We start from the raw sequence: 20,936 nt of genomic DNA on the forward strand, positions 1-20,936 counted from the left end.
ATTAAAGAACACGTCTGAGGCTTTAATTGATGTGTTTTGCAGTGAAACACAAGACCGAAAAAATGCTAAATGGTATACCAAAGCAAACATTAGAATACGGTAACAAAGCAACGGTTGTTTGTGCGTACGTGTGACAGCTAAACACGTTTGTTGTTGTCTACTACGAACACAGAACACACACGGCTCTCTCGGAGAAGAACACACAGACACACACAGAGGGAGCCGCCTTCAGAGCCCACTAGTGACAGAGCCGGCGGAGCTGTTTACCATCTCAGTCCACATCTGAGTTAGTCCAGGCCTGAGCCGTGACGTCTGCACGCTTCGTTAGAGTAAAGCCCAGAGGATCAGAACCAGTCCAGCTGCTCCTGTCCAGCCTGGACTCTCCCATGGGGCCCCTCAGACACACACCATCGTCCCAGTACAACACAAACCTCACACACTCACACACACACACACACACTCACCACAGCAGAGATGCAGTTGCGACGCAGGTTGAGCTCCGTCAGAGAGTCCAGGCCTCGCAGATTGTCCACCCTGGAGATGTTGTTGCTGGCCAGGTTCAACACACGCAGCTCACTCAGGTGGGACACATTCTCTATGCGGGAGATCTGGGGGAGAAGAGGAGGACACACAGGAACAGGACTATAAACATCGGCTCTGAATATATGGCCACGACAAGGCCACAGGGGGGTATTTTACAATGTATGGAGGTGTAGCCTATGTTCAGGTTTGTCTGATGGAAGAGATACAGTCAAACAGTTTGAAGGTCTGGATTTTGCATTAATGAGTCAGAAACCTGAGGTCAGCAGGATATTGGCTGCCCAGCCATGTCTGGGCGCAGGAGAGCTCTGGACACCTGTCCTCGTGACTTTCCCCAAAACGAGGACTTTGCCATACCAACTAAAACAACACCATAATGAGTTCCATCACTCCAAAAGACCTCATTACAGTATCGTTACTGAAAACTGAACTGTAACACATGTCAGCATCTGGTGTCCCAACACTCAACTCTTACCCCTCCCTAGGCCGGTGACTGCTGTGTGACCCCTCAGAAGATTATATTTTCAGCGTCAAAACAGTGAGCCCTCTGATTGAACAAGGGTGTGGATGAAGAAAGCCTCTATGTAAGGGATGAAAAGAGGTTCAGTGGATGGTGAAATGTGAGCCTGGCTTCTTTTCTCGGGTAGGGAGGAGGGGAGGGGGCCCCATTTAAGAATGTAACTAGTCCAGGGCCTGGGGGGAACGTCCGTGGCTGTCAGTCCGTGTGTGAACCTGAGGTGTTGTGGCTGCACTCTCCTCTGTAAAGAGATAGAAGTCAGCACAAAGAGTGGAGCCTTTGGTCTCCCGGGACCCCTACGATACTATGCCTGAAGCTCTACTGCAGTCAAAAGGTCAAGATGTGAGACCTCAGAGAGACTCATGTGGTGAGAGTGATGCAAAGATTCATTAAACCAGGCTCACTGAGGCTGTGGATGAGTAGATGTTAATGGGGTTGATTTTCGATGAAGTGAAGCATACTGGTTCAAGGACAGTGGTTGAGCGCTTGGTTTTGTTTAGTCGAGAGAGCCTTTATTTCAGTTTGACAGTGCACAGAAGACAGAGTGTTCTTTACACTGAAAAACATTGCGAGTAGTATTGCAAAGTCTGTCAATGTCATCATGCCTCAGTTTCCAGCTAACGGCATCAGAGTGCTTTGTCATCATAGCTGTCTGTGGCTATCTTGTCCAGCTGCCAGTGAGTGTGCAGGTGGCAGCTTAGCTGTAACATCCTGAAAATGGCTCCAGTGCATTAAGGTCGGTCCAAACCGTCTTTTTAAGGCTGTTGTTTTTGGACAGTGACCAGAGAGACAGTCAGGGGAAGATTAACACACTTTCTGTTATGACGGCTGATAAACAGAGTGAGGTCATGTTCCACTGAAGCCTAAAGCTGGGGCCTCACTTTGGTGGCCTCATACAATTCTGTAAAGTTATAGTTCCACATTAGCACCAATGGATAGCTAGAACACCCCATTTGTCTCCACAAAAACTGCTGACAATGATAAGAAAAGTGCCTGGGTAAACAGACGGAGCATAAGCCTGGTTGGGTAAATTTTACCTTCAAAATAGTCTTCTTGTCATTAAGGAAACTAAGTATGACCACAGGTCCAGTCTACACTGATCTTTTTTTTGCCAAACACAGTACATCTTCCCTCGTCATCCATGACCCATCTTTTGTCAGACCTTGATTAAATCTAAGAATATCTAAACGGCTAAAATTACAGATAACCGTAGGTACTTTCCAATGGGGCAGGTCAGGCATCTAAGATATGTTTGGGTGTTTTCCACTTTGAAAGTCATCAGATTCATCTTTATTGAGATCCCAGGCTTCTAAGAAAGGTATACTGTCTGTACTGGATTACAGGGACAGGATCCAGTTGTGAGCACCTTTGCTCAATCAAAGTGGGTAATAATATACCCCAGTGTCCAAAATACCAGGCTGCATGGTAGAAGAGTTGGATTTGTTTGCATATTTCCATGAAGAAATCAAAATGAACATGTAAAATAGAAAACATGATATTAATTATTTTAACAATAAATATTATAAAGTAACCCAAAGATTCAGTCAAGGGCAGTTCAATGTGGTTTGAATCTCCAAGACACACTCCCACAGAGAATATCCTCTGAATATTTTCAATGAACTGGAAATATGACAACATCCTGACCCAAAATGAATGTCCCCTCAGGGTAACTGAGGAGAGGCTGGGGGAGGCAAGAGGCTGAGCACCAGACAGAGTAAGAGAAAACCACATCCTGTTTGTGGTCACTGGTGCCTTTGACACTGCTGTGCAATGGGAAGTGAGAATGTAGAAGGGAGGAGTGGAGAGAGAAGATAGGGGGAGGATGGAAAAGACAGAGGCCCATGTTCTCCAACAAAAGGTTGCTGGGTAGATCAAAAGAACAAATGTGCAATGATTGTGAACCAGCAACATGAAGAGAGCAGATCTGTGGATTTAGTGAGACGTCTTGCTGGGGTTCAGGTTAAACCCTCTCTGAGGGACACTGCGTGGGAGAGTTGCTGGCAGATTTTAGGAGGATGGCTTTTCACTCAGTCTTCACTTCACTACCACTGATTACTGTTATCTTCTCATGCTTTTAACGTCATGTGACAATGGCAACAGCCAGACTGAGCCAAATATTTGACAACAGAGCAGCCTGACAAATAGTATTGCCCCCTATTCAGGTCAGGCTAGTTGTGTCTCAGTTTCATCAAGTTAAACTGTTAAAACATTAGAAATAGCCTAAGTGTGCCTGTTAAAGAAATAATTTAAAATGTAGGGAACACAGTCAGGTAAAAGAGCTGGACATGGACGTGGGACTAAACTGTAAACATGGTTTTGAACGTTTCTGCTCCAATATTCTTCCATTTGGATAGAGAATTATGAGAAAGATCTCGTTACAGCAAGCCTCCACAATCCACAAAAATGACTTGTCATCACTCACTGCTAAAGAACCCACTTCATCCGTGTGACTCAACCACGTCCACTCATACCACAGACTGTGAGGACGTGGATACACTACCTACCGAAAGTCTACGAGGACAAGTTCTCTTCTTGCCACATCCAAATGTATAGTATGTAAACTGCAAAGGCAGGTTTTTAGTCTAGATCAGCCATTGCCGACCGTTTCCACTTTGCGGCCCACTTGCACAGCTGAAATATTTTTGCGCTCACCCAACACATCAGTTCACTTAATTTGCGCTTATCACACATGTTTAACAACACCACAGGAGCCGAATAGTTTAATTTCACTGCTAAATGTATCTGCACAATCAAAGAAAACAAAGTGTCCATCAGCGCCACTGTAAGCAAACATTGTAAAGACAAGTAACCTGCATAACTACCACGGCCAGGCCAGGTCTACAACTTCCGGTGAGGTTAGAAACCTGACTTTTAATAACCAGAACAGGAAGATAATTGAGTACATTATAATGTAGCTAAATATTGTTGGCTAGCTAACCTTACTGCTCAAATCCTAGATAGCTAGCTAACGGCCAACAGGTTGAGAATCGCTGGTCTAGATAAAGCTCAGTTTCCACCAGAGAATCGAGAGACAGACGAGGAAAGCCACTGACAGCTTGGGGAGACTGACCCTGGATCGGCCGTCTCAGTCCTGGCACAGTGAGCGGACGAAAAAATATAGGAGACTGGAACCAGCTTGCAACACGAGCTAATGTGCTTGTCACTCCCCTGCCGCCAAGCCGGTCTAAGCCTGCCGGTTATAATAGAGTGCCTCTGACGTAGCAGAGTACCAAGCAAGTAAGCAGCAGAGCGGATGAGGCCACTAAGGCTCCCACTGAGATTCACAGTCAGATATCACAGCCTCCAAACAGTCACAGTATGGGCAGACGGAAAACCTAGTTGGGCACATTTGGAGCTCCGCTTTACGTGGGTGTGCGCTGTACGACGCTGTATTGATGCTATACCTGATTGCCATGTAGGTCCAGGACGTCAAGTTGGTTCAGGTTCTCCAGACTGCACATTCTTTGGATTCTGGGGGGAAAACACATAAACACACATACTTAGCAATTGTATTTCTTCAACCTTTTACAGAATGTTATTATGGCAGCTGGAATGTGATCTGCCAGCTGAAGGGTTGCCAGGCGCTGAGGAAGTGATTGGCATGGAGCTGTAGCTACATGTCTTTCTTCACTAATGGGAGATTTACTGTAATCCAATGTCCTCCTATCCAACTCTGTCTGTATGGCTCTTTATCAAGGAGTCACCGCCCCTAGGAAATGCCAACTGAAACTTAAATCCGCGGTATGCCAGGCATGAAAGGTACCACAGGCGGCTCTGATAGCCATTCTAAAAAGACAAATGTCATGTTTTACAAAGCCTGACACAAAGCCAGAGCAGTGCTATGATATTCCTATGGCATTTTGCCCTATGATTTGTGACTTTAATCTTCTCCTCGGTGACCTTTGAAAGTCATTTTGATGTGAAACAAACAAAGGCATAGTTGTGGACCGAAATTGGGCACCTACAGGAAAACATTTATCACAAGGCTCTGGCGTTTAGCTATGCAGTGGGAGTGATATCACACAGTAGTTTAAAAAAAGGCAGGATGCCCTTGCAGTAACATCATTCTAGAAGTAAACCAAACGGTACATCAAAGACATTTTGAACCATCTACTACATTTTCTATTGTTGATTAACTGGGCGTGAATATGACAAACCTGTTCTTGCCAAGAATAAGAACCCGAAGAGAGCTCAGGACTGAGATACCGGTCATCTCAGAGATGCGGTTGTCATAGAGGTCTAGGAAGACCAGGCACTGAAGATGTGACAGATTCTGAACCCGAGTGATGAAATTGTGCTGCAAGTTGAGTAGTCGTAGCTTATCCATACCCTCTAGTAGAGGGCACTTATCCAGACCACGTCAAATTAAACATTTAAAAAAATATATATAGAAACGGATTAGTATTTGTAATGCATTGGCATGTTTTCGTACTGAAATTGAATGAAACAATGTTGTCCAGTTTAGTGGAACAAGGTAGTCCATCGTAAGGCACTTTGCTGCCATCTTTTGGTGAGCAAACTCAGTTCACAAAAAACACTTGGTGGATTTTCTTTCGAAGTTCTACTCAAACTAACCATTTTGTTTACGTTTTTAGCCCTTTTAGTATTGATACACTGCCCTTTTACAATCACAGGATAAAATGTAATGGGTAAAACGACCTGTCCAAATCTAGTCGCTCTGGACTCGAAGTACTGTCGTCACGGGAATGAAAGGCGATGGGAAATCCAGCAGCAGAACTTTTGTGATGTGTCTCAACATCACCTGTAAACAAAAACAACACATTCCACAAACAATCGCAATCTTTAAGCCCATCTGATCATTCGAGCAAGCGAAAAGTTTGATAACACTGTAAGATGAGGGTACCTGCAGTATCAGTTGCTGGATGGATCAGAAGTGATGCACTATGGGAATAGCTAGCTCCGGCACTGTGGGTAGCTCTCCGAGGCTTCACTCTATGTACCTGAGTCCCCAGCTCCCCAGTCATCTCACCAGGCACAGCAGCCGCAGGAGGTAGGAGAGTCCGCTCAGGACCCCCAACCTCATTGACAAATGCCACAGGTGTGTGGTGAAGTCTACCGTGTGCATTAAACTTGCTCTCTAGAGTAAAAAAAACACAAGGGCGAGATGGACATGGTGCAATTTTGTATAAGATAAGCTGTTGAAATTGTCACTGTTTTGTTGGACAAAACGTAATACCTTGTTTTAATGGACTTGTGCTCAGGGCGTCCATGTTTATTTCTTTGGAGGTGTCTTTAGACAACCGTATGTTAAGCTGTTAAATGTAGGTTAACAGATCATCTGCATTAAAAATGTTTTTGAATGTATTATGATTGATACAGTATAATCTACTGTATTTGACATCCAAACATACACTTCAAACATGTACTCACCGGCCTCACATATCTATCCGGTATCATAGCCTTCACTCCTGCAAGGTGCAGTTTATAGGTGTTGACCTGTGAGGAATGTAAGAGGACTGTAGTAGAAAAATAGATGGTACACATATTCACCTAGCAACCTAAAACAGTGCTGTTGTTTTTGCTGATGTTTGCTGATGTTCTGTAATCCAGACAGCCAGTGAGACTCATCCTTATGACAAATGATGCAATGATTGACAAGTCCGGGCGACAAGCTAAAGACGTTAACTCCACTAGAAAGAATAGCTAATTGTAACATTATGAGCACATCTTACCGTGGGGGCGAGAAACCTGCCAGATGTGTTGGCTTGATGTTTTTGAGAACGCATTTTCAATTCGACCAACAAAGCAAGGATGTCTGGCTACTGTAGCTAGCTCTGGACTAGCTAACTAGCGTTGGTGCATGTCTTGCGCTATGCAATTACATTTGCACTCTCAAACGTTATGTAGCTGGTTTGGCTAACGCTTCTGTTTATGTTAACGTTTGTAAACTGACTAATGTTAAGCTTTGTGTTCATTTATGGTTGAAGCTTAATTTGCTGCTTGCTAGCTAGCTTGTCTTTTGTTCATGAGTTTATTCGTTTGGTAATGCACACTTCCTTAGCAACGTCCATACATCTTTGTTTCTATGGTAACGACAACATTTGTTTCTTAGTTACATCCCTATCCAGTCTCCATGACGGATCCCGACCTCACTGTTCTTTGCTTCTATCTTAAAATGTCAGAAACTTTTTTATTTAGTGATTGCATTGAGTTTTATATAATATTTTGTTCCAACCCAAAAACAGACACATGTTCTCAGGTATCTTGTTGTAACTTTCAAGGTCTCCCTTGAAAAAGAAATTCTTAATCTCAATGGGTTTCTCCTGGTTAAATAAAGGTTATAATAACTCATTCCCATTCCTGATTTGTTTGACAGATCAGAAAAGTTTTTTCTGAAAAATGTCAATTTCACTGTGTGACTTTGTCCACACAGGGAATTTTTATTTATCTAACTTTTGGAGGCCTACTCTTGTGGTGTGTCGATATGGAACGATCCAGTGCTTAGGAAGAGGCCCCTTAGGTTGGTACATTTATTACATTCCGGTCAAAGAATGGGAATTCAGATGTTATTTTGTGTCGCTACTTAAAATTTGTAAATTATTTCAAAACAAATGTCCTTGTTAAACTTGAACACAAACTAGTCTGTGAAAAAACGCACAATATGTTTCATCTGACTGAATGACTACAGGCGCGTCGCCCTGACGTCTGTAGTCATGAAGTCCTTTGAGAGACTGGTGTTGTCACACCTGAAGGTCATCACAGGCCCCCTGCTGCACCCTCTGCAGTTTGCCTACCAGGCTAATAGGTCCGTGGATGATGCAGTAAACATGGGACTGCACTACATCCTGCAACACCTCGACTCCCCAGGGACGTATGCAAGGATACTGTTTGTGGACTTCAGCTTGGCGTTCAACACCATCATCCCAGAAGTCCTTCTCACCAAACTCACCCAGCTCACTGTGCCTGCCTCCACCTGTCAGTGGATTACAATCTTACTGACAGACAGGAAGCAGCAGGTGAGGCTTGGAGAAATGACATCCAGCACCCGGACAGTCAGCACTGGTGCCCCCCAGGGATGCATGCTCTCCCCACTGCTCTTCTCTCTGTACACAAACGACTGCACCTCAGGAGACCCGTCTGTTCAGCTCCTGAACTTTGCAGACGACACAACAATCATCGGCCTCATCCGAGATGGAGATGAGTCTGTTTACAGGAGGGAAGTTGATCCGCTGGCCCTGTGGTGCAGTTGCTACAACCTGGAGTTGAACTCGCTCAAAACTGTGGAGATGATAGTGGACTTCAGGAGGAGCCCCCCATCACTGCCCCCCGTCGCCATACTGAACAGCACTGTGTCTGCTGTGGAATCTTTCAGGTTTCTGGGTTACACAATCTCCCAGAACCTGAAGTGGGAGCCAAATGTCAAAACAGTCATCAAAAAGGCCCAGCAGAGGTTGTACTTCCTGCGCCAGCTCAGGAAGTACAACCTGCCTCAGGAGTTGCTGATCCAGTTTTACACTGCGGTCACTGAGTCTGTTCTCTGCACATCCATCACTGTCTGGTTTGGATCGGCCACTAAACTGGACAGGAACAGACTACAACGGACCGTGAGGTCTGCAGAAATGATTATTGGTGCTGACCTGCCCACCATCCAGGACCTGTACACCTCCAGAGCCAGGAAACAGGCAGGGAAAATCATTGCAGACCCCTCACACCGTATACATAATCTGTTCCAACTCCTCCCCTCTGGCAGGCGCTACAGATGTCTGTACACCAAAACCACCAGACACAGAAATAGTTTTTTCCCCCTTGCTGTCGCTCTAATGAAGAGTTGAAAAATTATAAACTACTTACTAACCGAGAGTGAGGTCATGCCAGGAAATATCAAACTGAGGCTGGAACGTATCGACTGAGTGATAGCGAGGATAATATTTTTTTTATTATTTATAATATGTATTTATTTTATCCTAAACTGTTGTGTTATACTGTCTATTTTTCAGTTTATGTACATTGAGAGCAATCAAACCCAGGAAAAATTGTGAAAATGTACTTGGCCAATAAACATGATTCTGATTCTGATCTAAGTATTTAACATAATCCATACATTCTGATTTTTTTATAACCCTACAATGAGTTATATCAGCTCAGGTCAAAGAGGTCTAGTGGCCATAAATAGCAAATAGAAGTTCAAACTTGTAATGTTCACAAGAACTTAAGTTTAAAAATGATCTTAATACGTGTATTATCATGGATTCATAATCAGCTATAATGGGGCTATCATTTTGGACCAGTGAAACAAAACACAACAGGAGTGTTGATTCAACAATGATTCAAAAACATCAGCAGCAGTACTGGGTCATCATGTCCAAGAAAATAATCTGCTCTGATGGCTCACAAGAACCTGTAATTTAAGCAGCAGTCTCTTAGATTGAATTGATGAGTGCTTGCACAAAGAGTAGGCTACTCTCCCTCACTCATCAAAGGGGCTTCCCACACACTGCTTTATCGAAAGGATCTTCTATTCATGCGGCTGACACATATTTACGGGAGTTAGCGTGATGATCAATTACTTGTTTGACAAGTACATAATAGAATAACGCTATGTGAATTCCAGCGTTAATCCAAATCCAGTGTTACTCCTGTTTCCATTATATTATGTAATAGAAATGAATTTCCTTTCTGCACAAAAGAAATGCAGTAAGGATCAATGGAATACCACCTTCAGTCTATCCAAAACAAAGTTGGCTCTATGGTTTTATTATAAACTAGCATTCAATTCTGTTTCATTAGCACTCCACTCCACTAACCCTACGGTGGATTAACGTATGGTATTTCTCACATTGGTCATAAAATAAATCCAGATAAGACACTGGGATCAATGTAATTTGTCTGTTGTAATGTATTATGCATGGGGACTTGGCCAGCCAGAACTCTCCTGGGCACAGTGGGTTTATAAATATCCTGCCTGACTCAGAATGAGAGAGTGGCGTGGAGCAAAGAGGTAAACTGCAGCTCTCATTGGTTAATCAAAGAATATAAGTTACAGTGGCTTCTTGTGTCCAAAAAAATACTGTGTTTGCAAAAATGAACCAGTGTCTATGATGTCAGCATTATGAACATGCAGCAGCCTATTATTGTAAAATTGTACATATAGTTTTCCAAGAAAAACAAGTACTATCAGACCAGAGACATAAATCCACACAATATGGATGTGAAACGTACATCTCCATTACCTTGGAACAACTTACCTTCACAACTATGAAAAGTGGAAGTAACAAAGATGTACTGCTAAAAATGGTGGTGGAGGTGACAAAAATCCACAAAAATTGTTTGATAATGTTACTTCCATCCCACATACACAACACAACAGTGTTTGGTATAAATATACTAAACTTGAACTATTGAAATGTATTTGATTTAGATTGTCCAATAGCCTACTGTTATTTTCCGTCAGTGCAGAAAAAAATACACCAACAGTAGAAACACTGATTACAGAAATATTTCAACCGTTGAAGAAAAATTAAAGTTTTTTATGACAAAATCAAATACAACTTCAACCACATGTACAGTCTAATTCAGTCCTAATGTGAGCCAAGAAAAATATTGGCACTGAAATTGTTCATGTTGTACATTGTGGTTAGTGCAAGTACAAAGTAGACACACATTGTAAATTTACATTGTAAAATGTGAAGACAGTTCAATGTAAGAAATACATCTACTCCTGGATAACTTTGCTCAAGCAGCCATACCTGGTCAGGCCTGATTTAAATTTGCATGTCTATGTAGCTTAGGGCCTTCAACTGATTGATGAGGTCAGAGGCTTGCTCAGGGAGGTAAATGGTGTGTACACATCAACAGGGGTGAGGCCAGACTGTGGTGCAGAGTGACTCAGTGATCAGTCCCCCAGCTGTGTTACACTTGCCAACAAACAGGGAGGAGCACCATGCAGCCATCTCAGAATTGGCAACAGACAGTGTTGTGAGTGAGTTGCAGCCAGAGGTAGCATTAGGCAACACCTATTAGGGGTGTGGAGATATGCAGATTAATTTACTGTAAACTATTTTTGTCCTACTGAACTTGCAAGAGAAATGATTCCCCCCTCACCTCCCCCCAATCAGACGCATAGCCTATAAACATCGACAAATAGTCGAGATAAGCATTTAATGACGCGTCATGTCACCCGTTCATTTATTTTCGTCCTTCTCTCACAGCAAATCCATGGACAGCCGCTGCAGTCTCATCGCTAAAAGCCTATTATCCAATTTGCGGTTTTAAAATATGGGTCGGCCTCGGTGATTGGTGCACTGCAATTTCCCAATTGTAAAACAGCACGTGAATTCACACTTTTATTTCCTCTATATAGACACGTGCGATTTGTCAGCCATTCCAACTAGATAAAGGGTAGTAACAAAACGAAAGAAAAGAAAAAAACATGCACGCTTTAGTAAATGCATTTCTTCGCTGTCTATCTTTCCTCTTTCCTCCCCCCTGGCTTCAGCTTGGGTTTTGCTGTTGGGTTGGGGATGAGTGCGGAGAGATGCCATGGCCCAATCCCGGAGCTCGTTTCAAAAACAGAAAGCCTCTTACATATCAGGAAGTAACAACACAAGACGGCTCCATCCCCTCGGTCTCCCCAGCTCCTGATTGCGTCTCGCTAGCTGCTGCAAGCCCCACGACACCTCAGGGTTCTCCGTGGGGTAGAATTTGGGAGCTTTGGCAAGCTGTGGAGCGCATCATCGGGGCTCCCTTGACCATCCACTATCGCTGGTGCCAAAAACGTCGAGGTTTATATACGGCATATTCTGTCGCTTTTAATTCGAGCACCAAGAATCAAACATTCCAGGAAAGCTCTACAGTAGCTGAGGAAGCGAACGGTTCGGACGGAAACGCGTTCTCTACGGGTAAAATTAGTGCGACCATGGAGTTTCTGAACCCGATTGAATCTATATCAGATTCGTCGGGCGGTCAAGAGATGGATGAGGTGATTACGGTGGATCAACACCTGCAGGAAATGGGGACTCAAGTCACAATCACAGTGGCTATTCAAGCAGCTGAGGACGAGGAGCCAGAGGAGGAGGTGTCCTCCAACAATTTAGATTTCCTTGGTGGCAGCTGTAGTGAAGACGAAATTGGAAGACATGATAAATCCAGGTAATGTTTTTGCTTGCTGTATAATGGCATGTCAAGTTTACTTTTAAGCTTATTGTAAAACTGGGCACTGACCCATGCAATGTGGCTTGGTAATGTTGCATAGTGGGGGAACAACATTCCAGTAGTCATTCAGTTGTCATTCTGCAATTTGACTATATAACCACCTGTTTGACGGGCGTTGTAGCCTAATCCTTGTGACGTAAAAGCCAAAGAAAGACCTGACAGATAAAGGATGGCACCTCCAGACAGTGCTCTTGGCTAATTCCCCTGCGTCATGCAACAACGTGTCCTGGCTCGTAGCCTGCAAGACCAATGATTTAATGTATTGATTTGGTCAGTTTAGAGATCAAATGTCTATTCTTAACGAATCACCCAGCCAACTGTAACAGTTTAAGGAGGAGTTAGTTAAAACTGTAGTGTTCCCCATCAGAGCAATATTTTTATTGAAGGCACGTGCATTTGTAGTTGTCAGGGCGGTTCCAATTTGGAACATTAGCAGTTTTACAAAAAATCTAACCCTAAAACCCTTGAAATAATAGAGCGACCTGTTGGGACAGTTCTGGAAAGGACAGCCTAGCCAGTCAGATTGGTCGAGATGAGGCGTGAGTAGGATTTGTCGTGATAAGGCATGTTTAGTTATTCTAAGGATTTCTTGTCCCTTCAGCTTCTTTTTTCCCTAGATGCATCTTGACTGTATATGGGGGTAGTAACGCATGTTGTGATCGTTTTTGAGGCTGTGGGAGGCTGAAGGAGTGGATGAGTCATCCACATAATTTCATTCAGACCTTTTAGTCTACTCGCTGGCATACCTGTGCTTTATGCATCTTGCCTTCTTTCAATAAAAAAAATTATTAAAACCATGTCAGGCTATAATTCTCTTTACCATTTGATTCTGAAGCATGGTGGGTTTGGTGATCAGCCATGTCCTGCGTGGGAGGCAGAGCCTGTGAAGATCAGTGACTCTGCACTCTTCAGATTGGGAGGTCTCAGCAGCTCTGCCAGTGTTGGTGGGACACGTTGTGGTGTTGAGGTTCTGGGCACCGAGGCAGTGTGACGATGGCCATGCTGTGGTTGCTCTACCTGTCATCTGCTCTCTGTAGAGAGAAAATCTCAATCTTGCAGAAAGAGTAGGAGGGGGAAGCTCTGGTTTATTTCCCTCTACCATGTTGCTATGGCTGAGGCTGCTTCCACGATGCTGTCAAAACAGTCCTGTTATGCTGTTCGATTTTCTTTGTGTTCATGAAGCTGGCATGTTCTTGTCTTCTTACAGTGGTGCTGGCACAAGTGGCGGGGAGCTAGAGGAGGAGAGCTGGCAGCCACCAGACCCAGAGCTTACCCAGAAACTGGTGGCACAGATTGAGTACTACTTGTCTGACGAAAACCTGGAGCATGACGCCTTCCTGCTCAAGCATGTCCGACGTAACAAGCTAGGTTTTGTCAGCGTCAAGTTGCTCACCTCTTTCAAGAAGGTAAAATTCCCTCTTCTGCATTTCCGTTTTTTTTTTTTCTCTTCATCCCATGCTCTGGGGGGCCTAGTATTGGCTGAACGGCTGTTCCAAGTGTCAACATGGCAAGCCGTTGGAGGATGTAGTGCAATTCTCACATAGAAAAGCAACAGCTGGTGTTACTGAGACTCATGCATACCCATTGATTTGGTTGGTTTTCTTTTCCATTTACTCTGCCAGTGAACTGTTTCTATCCACCTTCCTTTCTTGTTTTCTGTTCACAGCTGCAGTCAGAATATTTTGAATGTTTCAATCTCTGGTGAAGTAGGTAGCTACAACAAAATAAATGGTTTACGAGATAAAAATGTTTTGATGCTACTACCAGTTAATGGATTTTCTGGCCTTGAGTTTCATGTTAGATCTTACTATTTTCAGAACATGTGCTTGCATGGTTTCAGAATCAGGAAGTTGGAGCTAGGAGGAAGTCTCATCGTACAGGATGCTGTGAGTAACACTGTTTACTCTGCTGATTTTTTTTAAACACAGTGTCATTTTCCCTCAGGTCAAGCACTTGACAAGAGACTGGAGAACAACTGCTTATGCACTGAGGCACTCCACCCTGCTCGAGCTGAACGATGAGGGTCGTAAAGTGCGGCGCAGATTGTCTGTGCCTGTATTTGCCAGTGAGTCTTTGCCGAGTCGCATGCTGCTGCTCAGCGAGCTACAGAGTTGGCCAGAGCTGGCTGTGCTGGAAGGTGGGGCCAGAGACTGCAGCGAGGGAGGAGCCACCCAACAGGAGCAACTTATGAAGCTGTTGCTGAAGGCGTTTGGAGTGTACGGTGCCATCGCCTCCGTGAGGGTTCTGAAGCCTGGCAAAGATCTGCCGGCTGACCTGAAGAAGCTGAGCGGGCGCTACATGCAGCTGGGCCTGGAGGAGTGTGCCATTGTGGAGTTTGAGGAAGTGGAGGCAGCAGTGAAAGCCAATGAAGTGGTAGGCAGTGAGGAGGGGGTGGGCTCTCTGGGTCTGAAGGTGGTTTTGATTGGCACTAAACCGCCTAAGAAAAAAGTGCCCAAAGACCGGCAGCGCGAGGAGGGCGGAATGCGTAAGAGCCGCTCGCTCAACAGCCGAGTACGAGAGCTGCAGTACCACGGAGATGACTCTGCCTGTAGCTCGTCTGAAACTGAGAGCAACCCCACGTCCCCAAGACTGGCACGCAAGTCTCGCTCCTACAACAAGCTGAGCCCCACTAGCGGCATCATCGGCCCCTTCCAAAACAATCACCTGAGCCCGGCCGTGTCCCCGCGAACCAGCCCCTGGTCCAGTCCTCGTGCCAGCCCCTGTTCTCAACGCAAATCCCACAAGTCTCCACTGGCCAGTGAAGGCAGGCTGAGCCCCGAGCCTGGGCGGCGTTGGGCAGACTACTCCTCAGACAGCAGCCTGACTCCCTCGGGTAGTCCCTGGGTACAGAGGCGTAGGCAGGTGGCCTCCCAGGAGAGCAGCCCTGTGGGGAGCCCCATGTTGGGCCGCAAGATCCAGAATGCAGATGGGCTGCCGCCAGGCGTCATGAGGTTACCGCGGGGGCCAGACGGAACGCGTGGCTTCCACTGTGTCACGACTGGTGAAAGAGGCAAGACTGCTGCTACCCAAACTGGATGAAGAGAGGTCCCTCACCCCCTCCCCTATGCCACCCTGCATTATCACAGCAGTATGGAGATGAGATTTGACCCAGTATTTGGCCACCACATGCTTCACGCACCAACATATGAATGACTGACTTTCTTCTTTTGTTTTTTTTGTAATTGATGCTTTGTAATTTTCTAGATTTGTTAGGTTTCATGGACATCTAGTTTGACCATTTGAAGGTTAATTTTGAGTTAATTTTGAGTTAATAAGTGAATTAATATTTCTTTAAGGGGAAATATGTCAGGTTATTGTATTCATCTCCATCTGCTATCTAGAGACATTTTACATTGGATGGTTGGATGTGGACTTGAGTATCATTTAATTTTATTGGAAGGTGTCTTGTCTTGGAAGTGTGTGTGTGTGTGTGTAAAATCATCACATTTTGTCTCTGAATGGTGTAAATGTATAAATGGTGTGATCAGTGAAATGGGCACATGGAGTTGATATTAAGATATCCCCATATGCCTTATGCTATATTGTCTGTTGTGATTATGTTACATGCTTTTGAAACTGTGGCCATAATCTCCCCTGCCATAAGGTTGAAACAATCATACATGGAAAAGGATTATTTTTGAATTTTTGCCTTTGTTTTAAATTATTTTCATTCCTTCTCTATGCCTTGGCAGTACATTAACCTAAGCTTCCAAAGTGAATGGGGATTTTCTGCCAACTCCTGCAAAAGATGATCTCAAGTTTGGTGGGTCACTCTTCCTTGGCTGGTATCTGTTCCTATCAGTGTAGTGCGCTGGTAGCTGGGTCTGAGGGGTGCACTGATCAGGTAGGAGTGTGTTGATACTTGACACCTCCTGGCTTCTTTACATTTGAGCTGGACCATGTACAGTGCATTTCTTATTGTACAAATAAATCACTAAAATTGCTTTTGGTATGATTTAGTGTCAAGTTTTTAAGACAATTGTATGATTTATAATTGGTGCTCTTTCCCCACGGTGAGGGGCCTGTTTGAGCCAGACAGACATCATTGATTACATTCCACTATGCAATACTGTTCTCACATTTGAGATTTACTATACAGATTGGAGTCTCATAAGGAGAATTTAGATATGTTCTGTCGGCTCTGTGAAACCGGGTAAGAGTTTGCCAGACGAGTAGGATGTGATCATAGACACATTATTATTCAGGTCAATTACATTTCAGGATGTAATTGGTGCAACTGCAAGATCGTTCTCAGATGTTACTAAGCAACCATGCTGATTTGCTCTTTTTACATCCTAGTGACACGACCCACCAAAATATTACATTTAATTTCTATGATGGTATAGGCTTAACTTTTAAAGAGTGAGCATTTTGTCAGCAACTGCTGTTTCCAAGAAATTCTATGAATGAACTAATTGTACTTGCGTAATACAAGAATGAATGGTCTTTTGTCCCTTCACTCGCTATTTGCAATTTAAATAAGTTCAGGGCTCCATTTACTTAATTGGAGGCTGTACTCTAATTCACCTGTGGCAGTTTTCAAACACTTGAACAGCCTAATACCCAATTCTGTAACATGACATTAGTAATAGTTGGACACATCTTTTCCAACAGTGAGTATTTATAGTTATTCACTGATCAGAATATAGGTTGCAGTAGTAAGATTGACAATTACATATTTGTACGTGGTAAGTTTTGGTAAGGTAAGAGTTTGTGAAAAATCCCCACAACCCAAACAATCTGAAGACCAGTGTAGCTACAGCACTTTAAACAGGTGTGGAAGCAGGGTAGTGGAGACTGTTGATGGTGCATTGGCATACAATAGATTTGATGATACCACTGTCACACATTCAAAGTAGAGATGGAAAAATGTAGAGGATCTGATGACTCCCGTACGTTAACTGCTGAGTCTGGAGGAGGTATAACGAGTGGGTGGTGTGGGATCAGAGGACGTGTTATGGATTCAGTGCCAATGAATTTACTACATATCATGGAGACTAGCCAATCCTTAGAACTTACACACAGTATAGTTTTTGTAAAGGGTCAATTATATGGAGGTTTTGAATTTAAAAAGAAGTGTCTTCTATAACTGTATGCAATTGTATAGTCCCAGGATAAGGCAGGGCTGCTAGTGTGAAAATGAGCAGGCACCTGTGAAAATGAACGTCAGCTCACAATGTAGGGGTGTACTCTAGGTCACTCAGATTCAATTGTATTCAATTTGATATTGAAGACGGCAACAAACTATGCACTGTTGTTGTACAACAAAATCAATTAAAGGCAGCAAATATTTTAGGACATTAAGTTATATTTACAACCTTTTTAAAAACAAAACAATATACAGTATTCAAGCAAAAAGAACAAATGTCAGTAAATTTGACATTTTCAGAAGATGAACTGGAAAACGTTTTTTCTCAACATTCTCCGCAGCAATGTCATACAACATACCACCAGGGATACGCTATGCATGGAACTAAAACATGTCTGCAACAGCAACAAGCTTTGTTGCATGAACAGGTTTAGGAACATTACAACATGTGCACAGCACACCATGTCTGGGCATGCAGATAGTGTCATCTATACTGTGTAATCCTGAGATCTGACAGATTACTGATAATGTATAGAAAAAAACCTTTGTAGTCATAAATCCAGATACAATGTGCAATGGAAATCAACTTTTTCAATACAAATGTTCTTTCCAGGTGAGCACCCATTCTTACAAAAAAAGGGCATAGTGAAGAACCGTGAAATGATATATGTCCGTCCATCTCCCATCTTGGATAATTGGAAGAACACTGGATGTTAATCTGCACAGCACTTAACTATAATTGGAAAATTCTCTCCACTGGGACCAAACATATTCTCCAGATTTGTGTCTTTCCAGAATTGTCTGGTACCCATGGTTACACCTTAACCACCCATGCTTTAATAGGCAATGAGGAAGCTGGTGCCACAGGGGCCCAAACTCAGATCTTGCCTGTGCAGACCACTTGTCACCAAAAGCCAACCTCCACTTCACATTTTAACCTCTCACTGTCTTTAACCAACATAACCCATCACCAAAGAACTTAACCTCCAGTTAGTGTACAGTACAGAACATTGGAGGATGAGTGGGCTGGAATATGACACTTGCAAGTTGTGACCTATTTGACGAGGCATACGCCGCAGCGTTTCTAGCAGATGGGACAGGAGGGCTGTGGGAGATTGGGCAGGCAGACGTGCTAATGGGGTGGCATCTTGGACGGTTAAAGAGTCAGGCAGTCTCAACCGGAGAGGGCACTGTGTAATCATCCCGTCTTGCCTCTGCAACTCTGGGGCCCCGTGGCTCATATGTAGAGAGAGCCGTCTGCCGGTCCCACGTAGCCCACCCCTATCAGCAGCACGTCGATCAGGGTCCAGATCCCCAGGCCCCCGAAGCTGAAGAGCTTTCCCAGGCCTTCTCTCCACTGGCCCAGATAGAAGCGGTCGGCACCAAACCCACCTAGCGTGATGCTGCAAATGGAGACAAAGCTTTCATCTTTTGTACATGTCATTTTAATAAAGACATCAATATTACTGTTGATATATTACTGTTGAGGAAAGGGATGTGAACCTAAAATCATACATTTCCATAAGTTTCTTGGAGCAGGTTCAATCACGTTAGGACAGTTACCTGAGAGCCAGCGCTGTAGACCACTTGTATCCTCCAGTCCAGTTGCAGTAAAGACGTTTCTGGAAATCCCTTTTACCTGTGCACATAGAAATGAACAATTAGCAAACCACACATGCCATTTTCAAGCTGTTATTATAACTAAAATACTAATACTACTTTCTATGATTTCACTGTCTATTTATTCATTTAGTCCATTTTGAGACCAAAAATCTATTTTTGCAAGTAATACCAGCCCATGTGTATAACAATTTACTATACCTATGCAATGCACGTGGTCTACAACTTTGCAGGTGGCATTGTAGCGCTTGCGTGGACAGGAGACTGTCATACAACTGGTGGAGGTGTTACATCTGTACTGTGAAGCATCCAGCTGCCAGCAGAACTGACATGTGACAGAGAGGCTAAAATTGGTTTGCTGCTGATTAGCCTCCCCCTATAGGTAAAAAGAAATACACGTTAACACAATTTATTACACACTTTCTATGTCATGGTTTGATGTTTGTTTGTATTGCCACCACAGCAGACACTTGTAATCACAGAGACCACATTGTCCCACTGGTATTCTTCATTTCAGAGAGTGGGGTTAGAGATGAGCTGTGCCACAAAGCAAACTCACTATGCAGTGGACACCTCTCTTGGGCTTGCAACTGAAAGAAGCAGGTTTGCCATAACTGCAGTTGTGGTGATAGCTACAGCTAATGCAGTCAGCTGGCAGTTTGCTGCATAGACCTCCACTGGGGCACTTAGAAGCATAACTGTCTGTGGGGGAGGCTAAAGAAAAAATATAGATCAATGAGAGGCACAACATTAATACACATGTAAACACTGATGGAGGTTCCCCTACAAACCCAGCATAGACATCTCCAATCTTATACCAACAAACAAGCACAAGATTGTGAAACTAAGGGCACTCTCACCAGAGGCTGCAGCAGGGACCACAGGGCTGGTGATGACAGAGCTGTACTGGGCATCACGACTGTAGGGGGGGTCTTGATCCAAATGTGGAGTGCTCATATACCCTAAAAACACAGATTTGCTGACTTAAGTAAGGCTAACATTTAGGCATAGCTTGCTAAAAAGCAGTTTTTCCGTTTACATGACATTAACACATGTTATGTTACAAAGGGACGCTGTTATGGTTTATTTTGTAACCTTACGTTAGCTACGGTAAGCTAGATGGCTGACTGGTTGGATTTTGATTGTTCTGCTTGGTGTGACAATGTATTCCCTTAAAAAAGAGCTAACTAGCGTAGCTAATATAGCTAACTATTTATAATCTTGCACTGTAGCTACCAATCTGAGTAAGATGGGAGAAACAAACAAGCTGGCAACGGCGTTGCTTGCAAATACACTGCTAGGTAGTAACCCTTTACTTCAATCTTACTAAACTCTAATGTCTGTGTTTTGACCGTTGGGAATAACTTGCTAACTACGTCGTTACGTTAGCATGTTGGCTGCTCGTCTGCTTACAAGCCACTCCACTGGAAGAGCTAGCTTAGGGCTAACACTAGCTGGCTAACGGGAGCGTACCAGGCGAGCTAATCAGAATTAAAGACAACGTTCCCAACGATTTGTATGTGGTGTTGCATATCTTACCATTTACACTTTGTCCAAAGACATCCGTGAACAAAAGTATGAAGATACCGTGGGCTTTCAAGCATCGTCCCTTTTCTCCTCTGAAAATCTGAACGCTCGTAGTCATTGTGCCTGATGCTGGCTGACTAGTTATCAAACCATCAGTAACTTCCGTTTAAATTAAAACGCATTTATGCCCCACCCACAAAACACAGGTTACAGACCGTCAATAGTTCATCCCTGATCGACATTTATACAGGGTTTGATGCTTAAACATGAAACATTACACGAAGCAAGTCAGTTTCATTGATCTGTAATTTCCCCAGTTTTGAACAAACAATACAATGTAAGTTATGCTCCTTGGTCAGATATGTGTCAATGGAATCGGTTTGATTAATTTAAGTTACTTTCTTGGTCTGAGGTTGCATTCGTTTTTTCTTGAAAATTGAAGTAGTCGCATAATAACAGTATGAATGTTTA

General features: G+C 43.7%; 3 protein-coding genes across 3 annotated transcripts in view; 1 reads left to right on the forward strand and 2 right to left on the reverse strand.

Moving 5' to 3' along the window:
• lrrc49 (leucine rich repeat containing 49) overlaps positions 1-7,092 on the reverse strand; it is a 25,055-nt gene extending 17,963 nt beyond the window's left edge. Inside the window, exons 1-8 of the mRNA XM_084681574.1 lie at positions 6,751-7,092; positions 6,449-6,514; positions 6,255-6,330; positions 5,922-6,155; positions 5,717-5,819; positions 5,215-5,418; positions 4,462-4,528; positions 465-608 (exon numbers count right to left, since the gene is read on the reverse strand). Of these exons, the coding sequence (XP_084537700.1) occupies positions 465-608; positions 4,462-4,528; positions 5,215-5,418; positions 5,717-5,819; positions 5,922-6,155; positions 6,255-6,330; positions 6,449-6,514; positions 6,751-6,804 (948 nt within the window). The 5' untranslated portion in view covers positions 6,805-7,092. The remainder of the gene's footprint in view (positions 1-464; positions 609-4,461; positions 4,529-5,214; positions 5,419-5,716; positions 5,820-5,921; positions 6,156-6,254; positions 6,331-6,448; positions 6,515-6,750) is intronic.
• Positions 7,093-11,398: 4,306 nt separating this feature from the next.
• Positions 11,399-15,485, forward strand: larp6a (La ribonucleoprotein 6, translational regulator a). The gene is made up of 3 exons (XM_084681575.1): positions 11,399-12,166; positions 13,437-13,635; positions 14,174-15,485. The coding sequence occupies exons 1-3, from the start codon at positions 11,448-11,450 to the stop codon at positions 15,266-15,268; spliced, it is 2,013 nt and encodes a 670-aa protein (XP_084537701.1). The 5' UTR covers positions 11,399-11,447; the 3' UTR covers positions 15,269-15,485.
• Positions 15,486-17,517: 2,032 nt separating this feature from the next.
• Positions 17,518-20,855, reverse strand: tm2d3 (TM2 domain containing 3). The gene is made up of 6 exons (XM_084681872.1): positions 20,478-20,855; positions 19,799-19,900; positions 19,498-19,652; positions 19,140-19,314; positions 18,882-18,957; positions 17,518-18,721 (listed from the first exon to the last, which is right to left on the reverse strand). The coding sequence occupies exons 1-6, from the start codon at positions 20,581-20,583 to the stop codon at positions 18,556-18,558; spliced, it is 780 nt and encodes a 259-aa protein (XP_084537998.1). The 5' UTR covers positions 20,584-20,855; the 3' UTR covers positions 17,518-18,555.
• Between the last annotated feature and the right edge of the window lie 81 nt (positions 20,856-20,936).

The sequence above is a fragment of the Hypomesus nipponensis genome, chromosome 19 (assembly GCF_054491055.1).
Source record: "Hypomesus nipponensis isolate SF chromosome 19, ASM5449105v1, whole genome shotgun sequence".
NCBI classification, from domain to species: Eukaryota; Metazoa; Chordata; class Actinopteri; order Osmeriformes; family Osmeridae; genus Hypomesus; species Hypomesus nipponensis.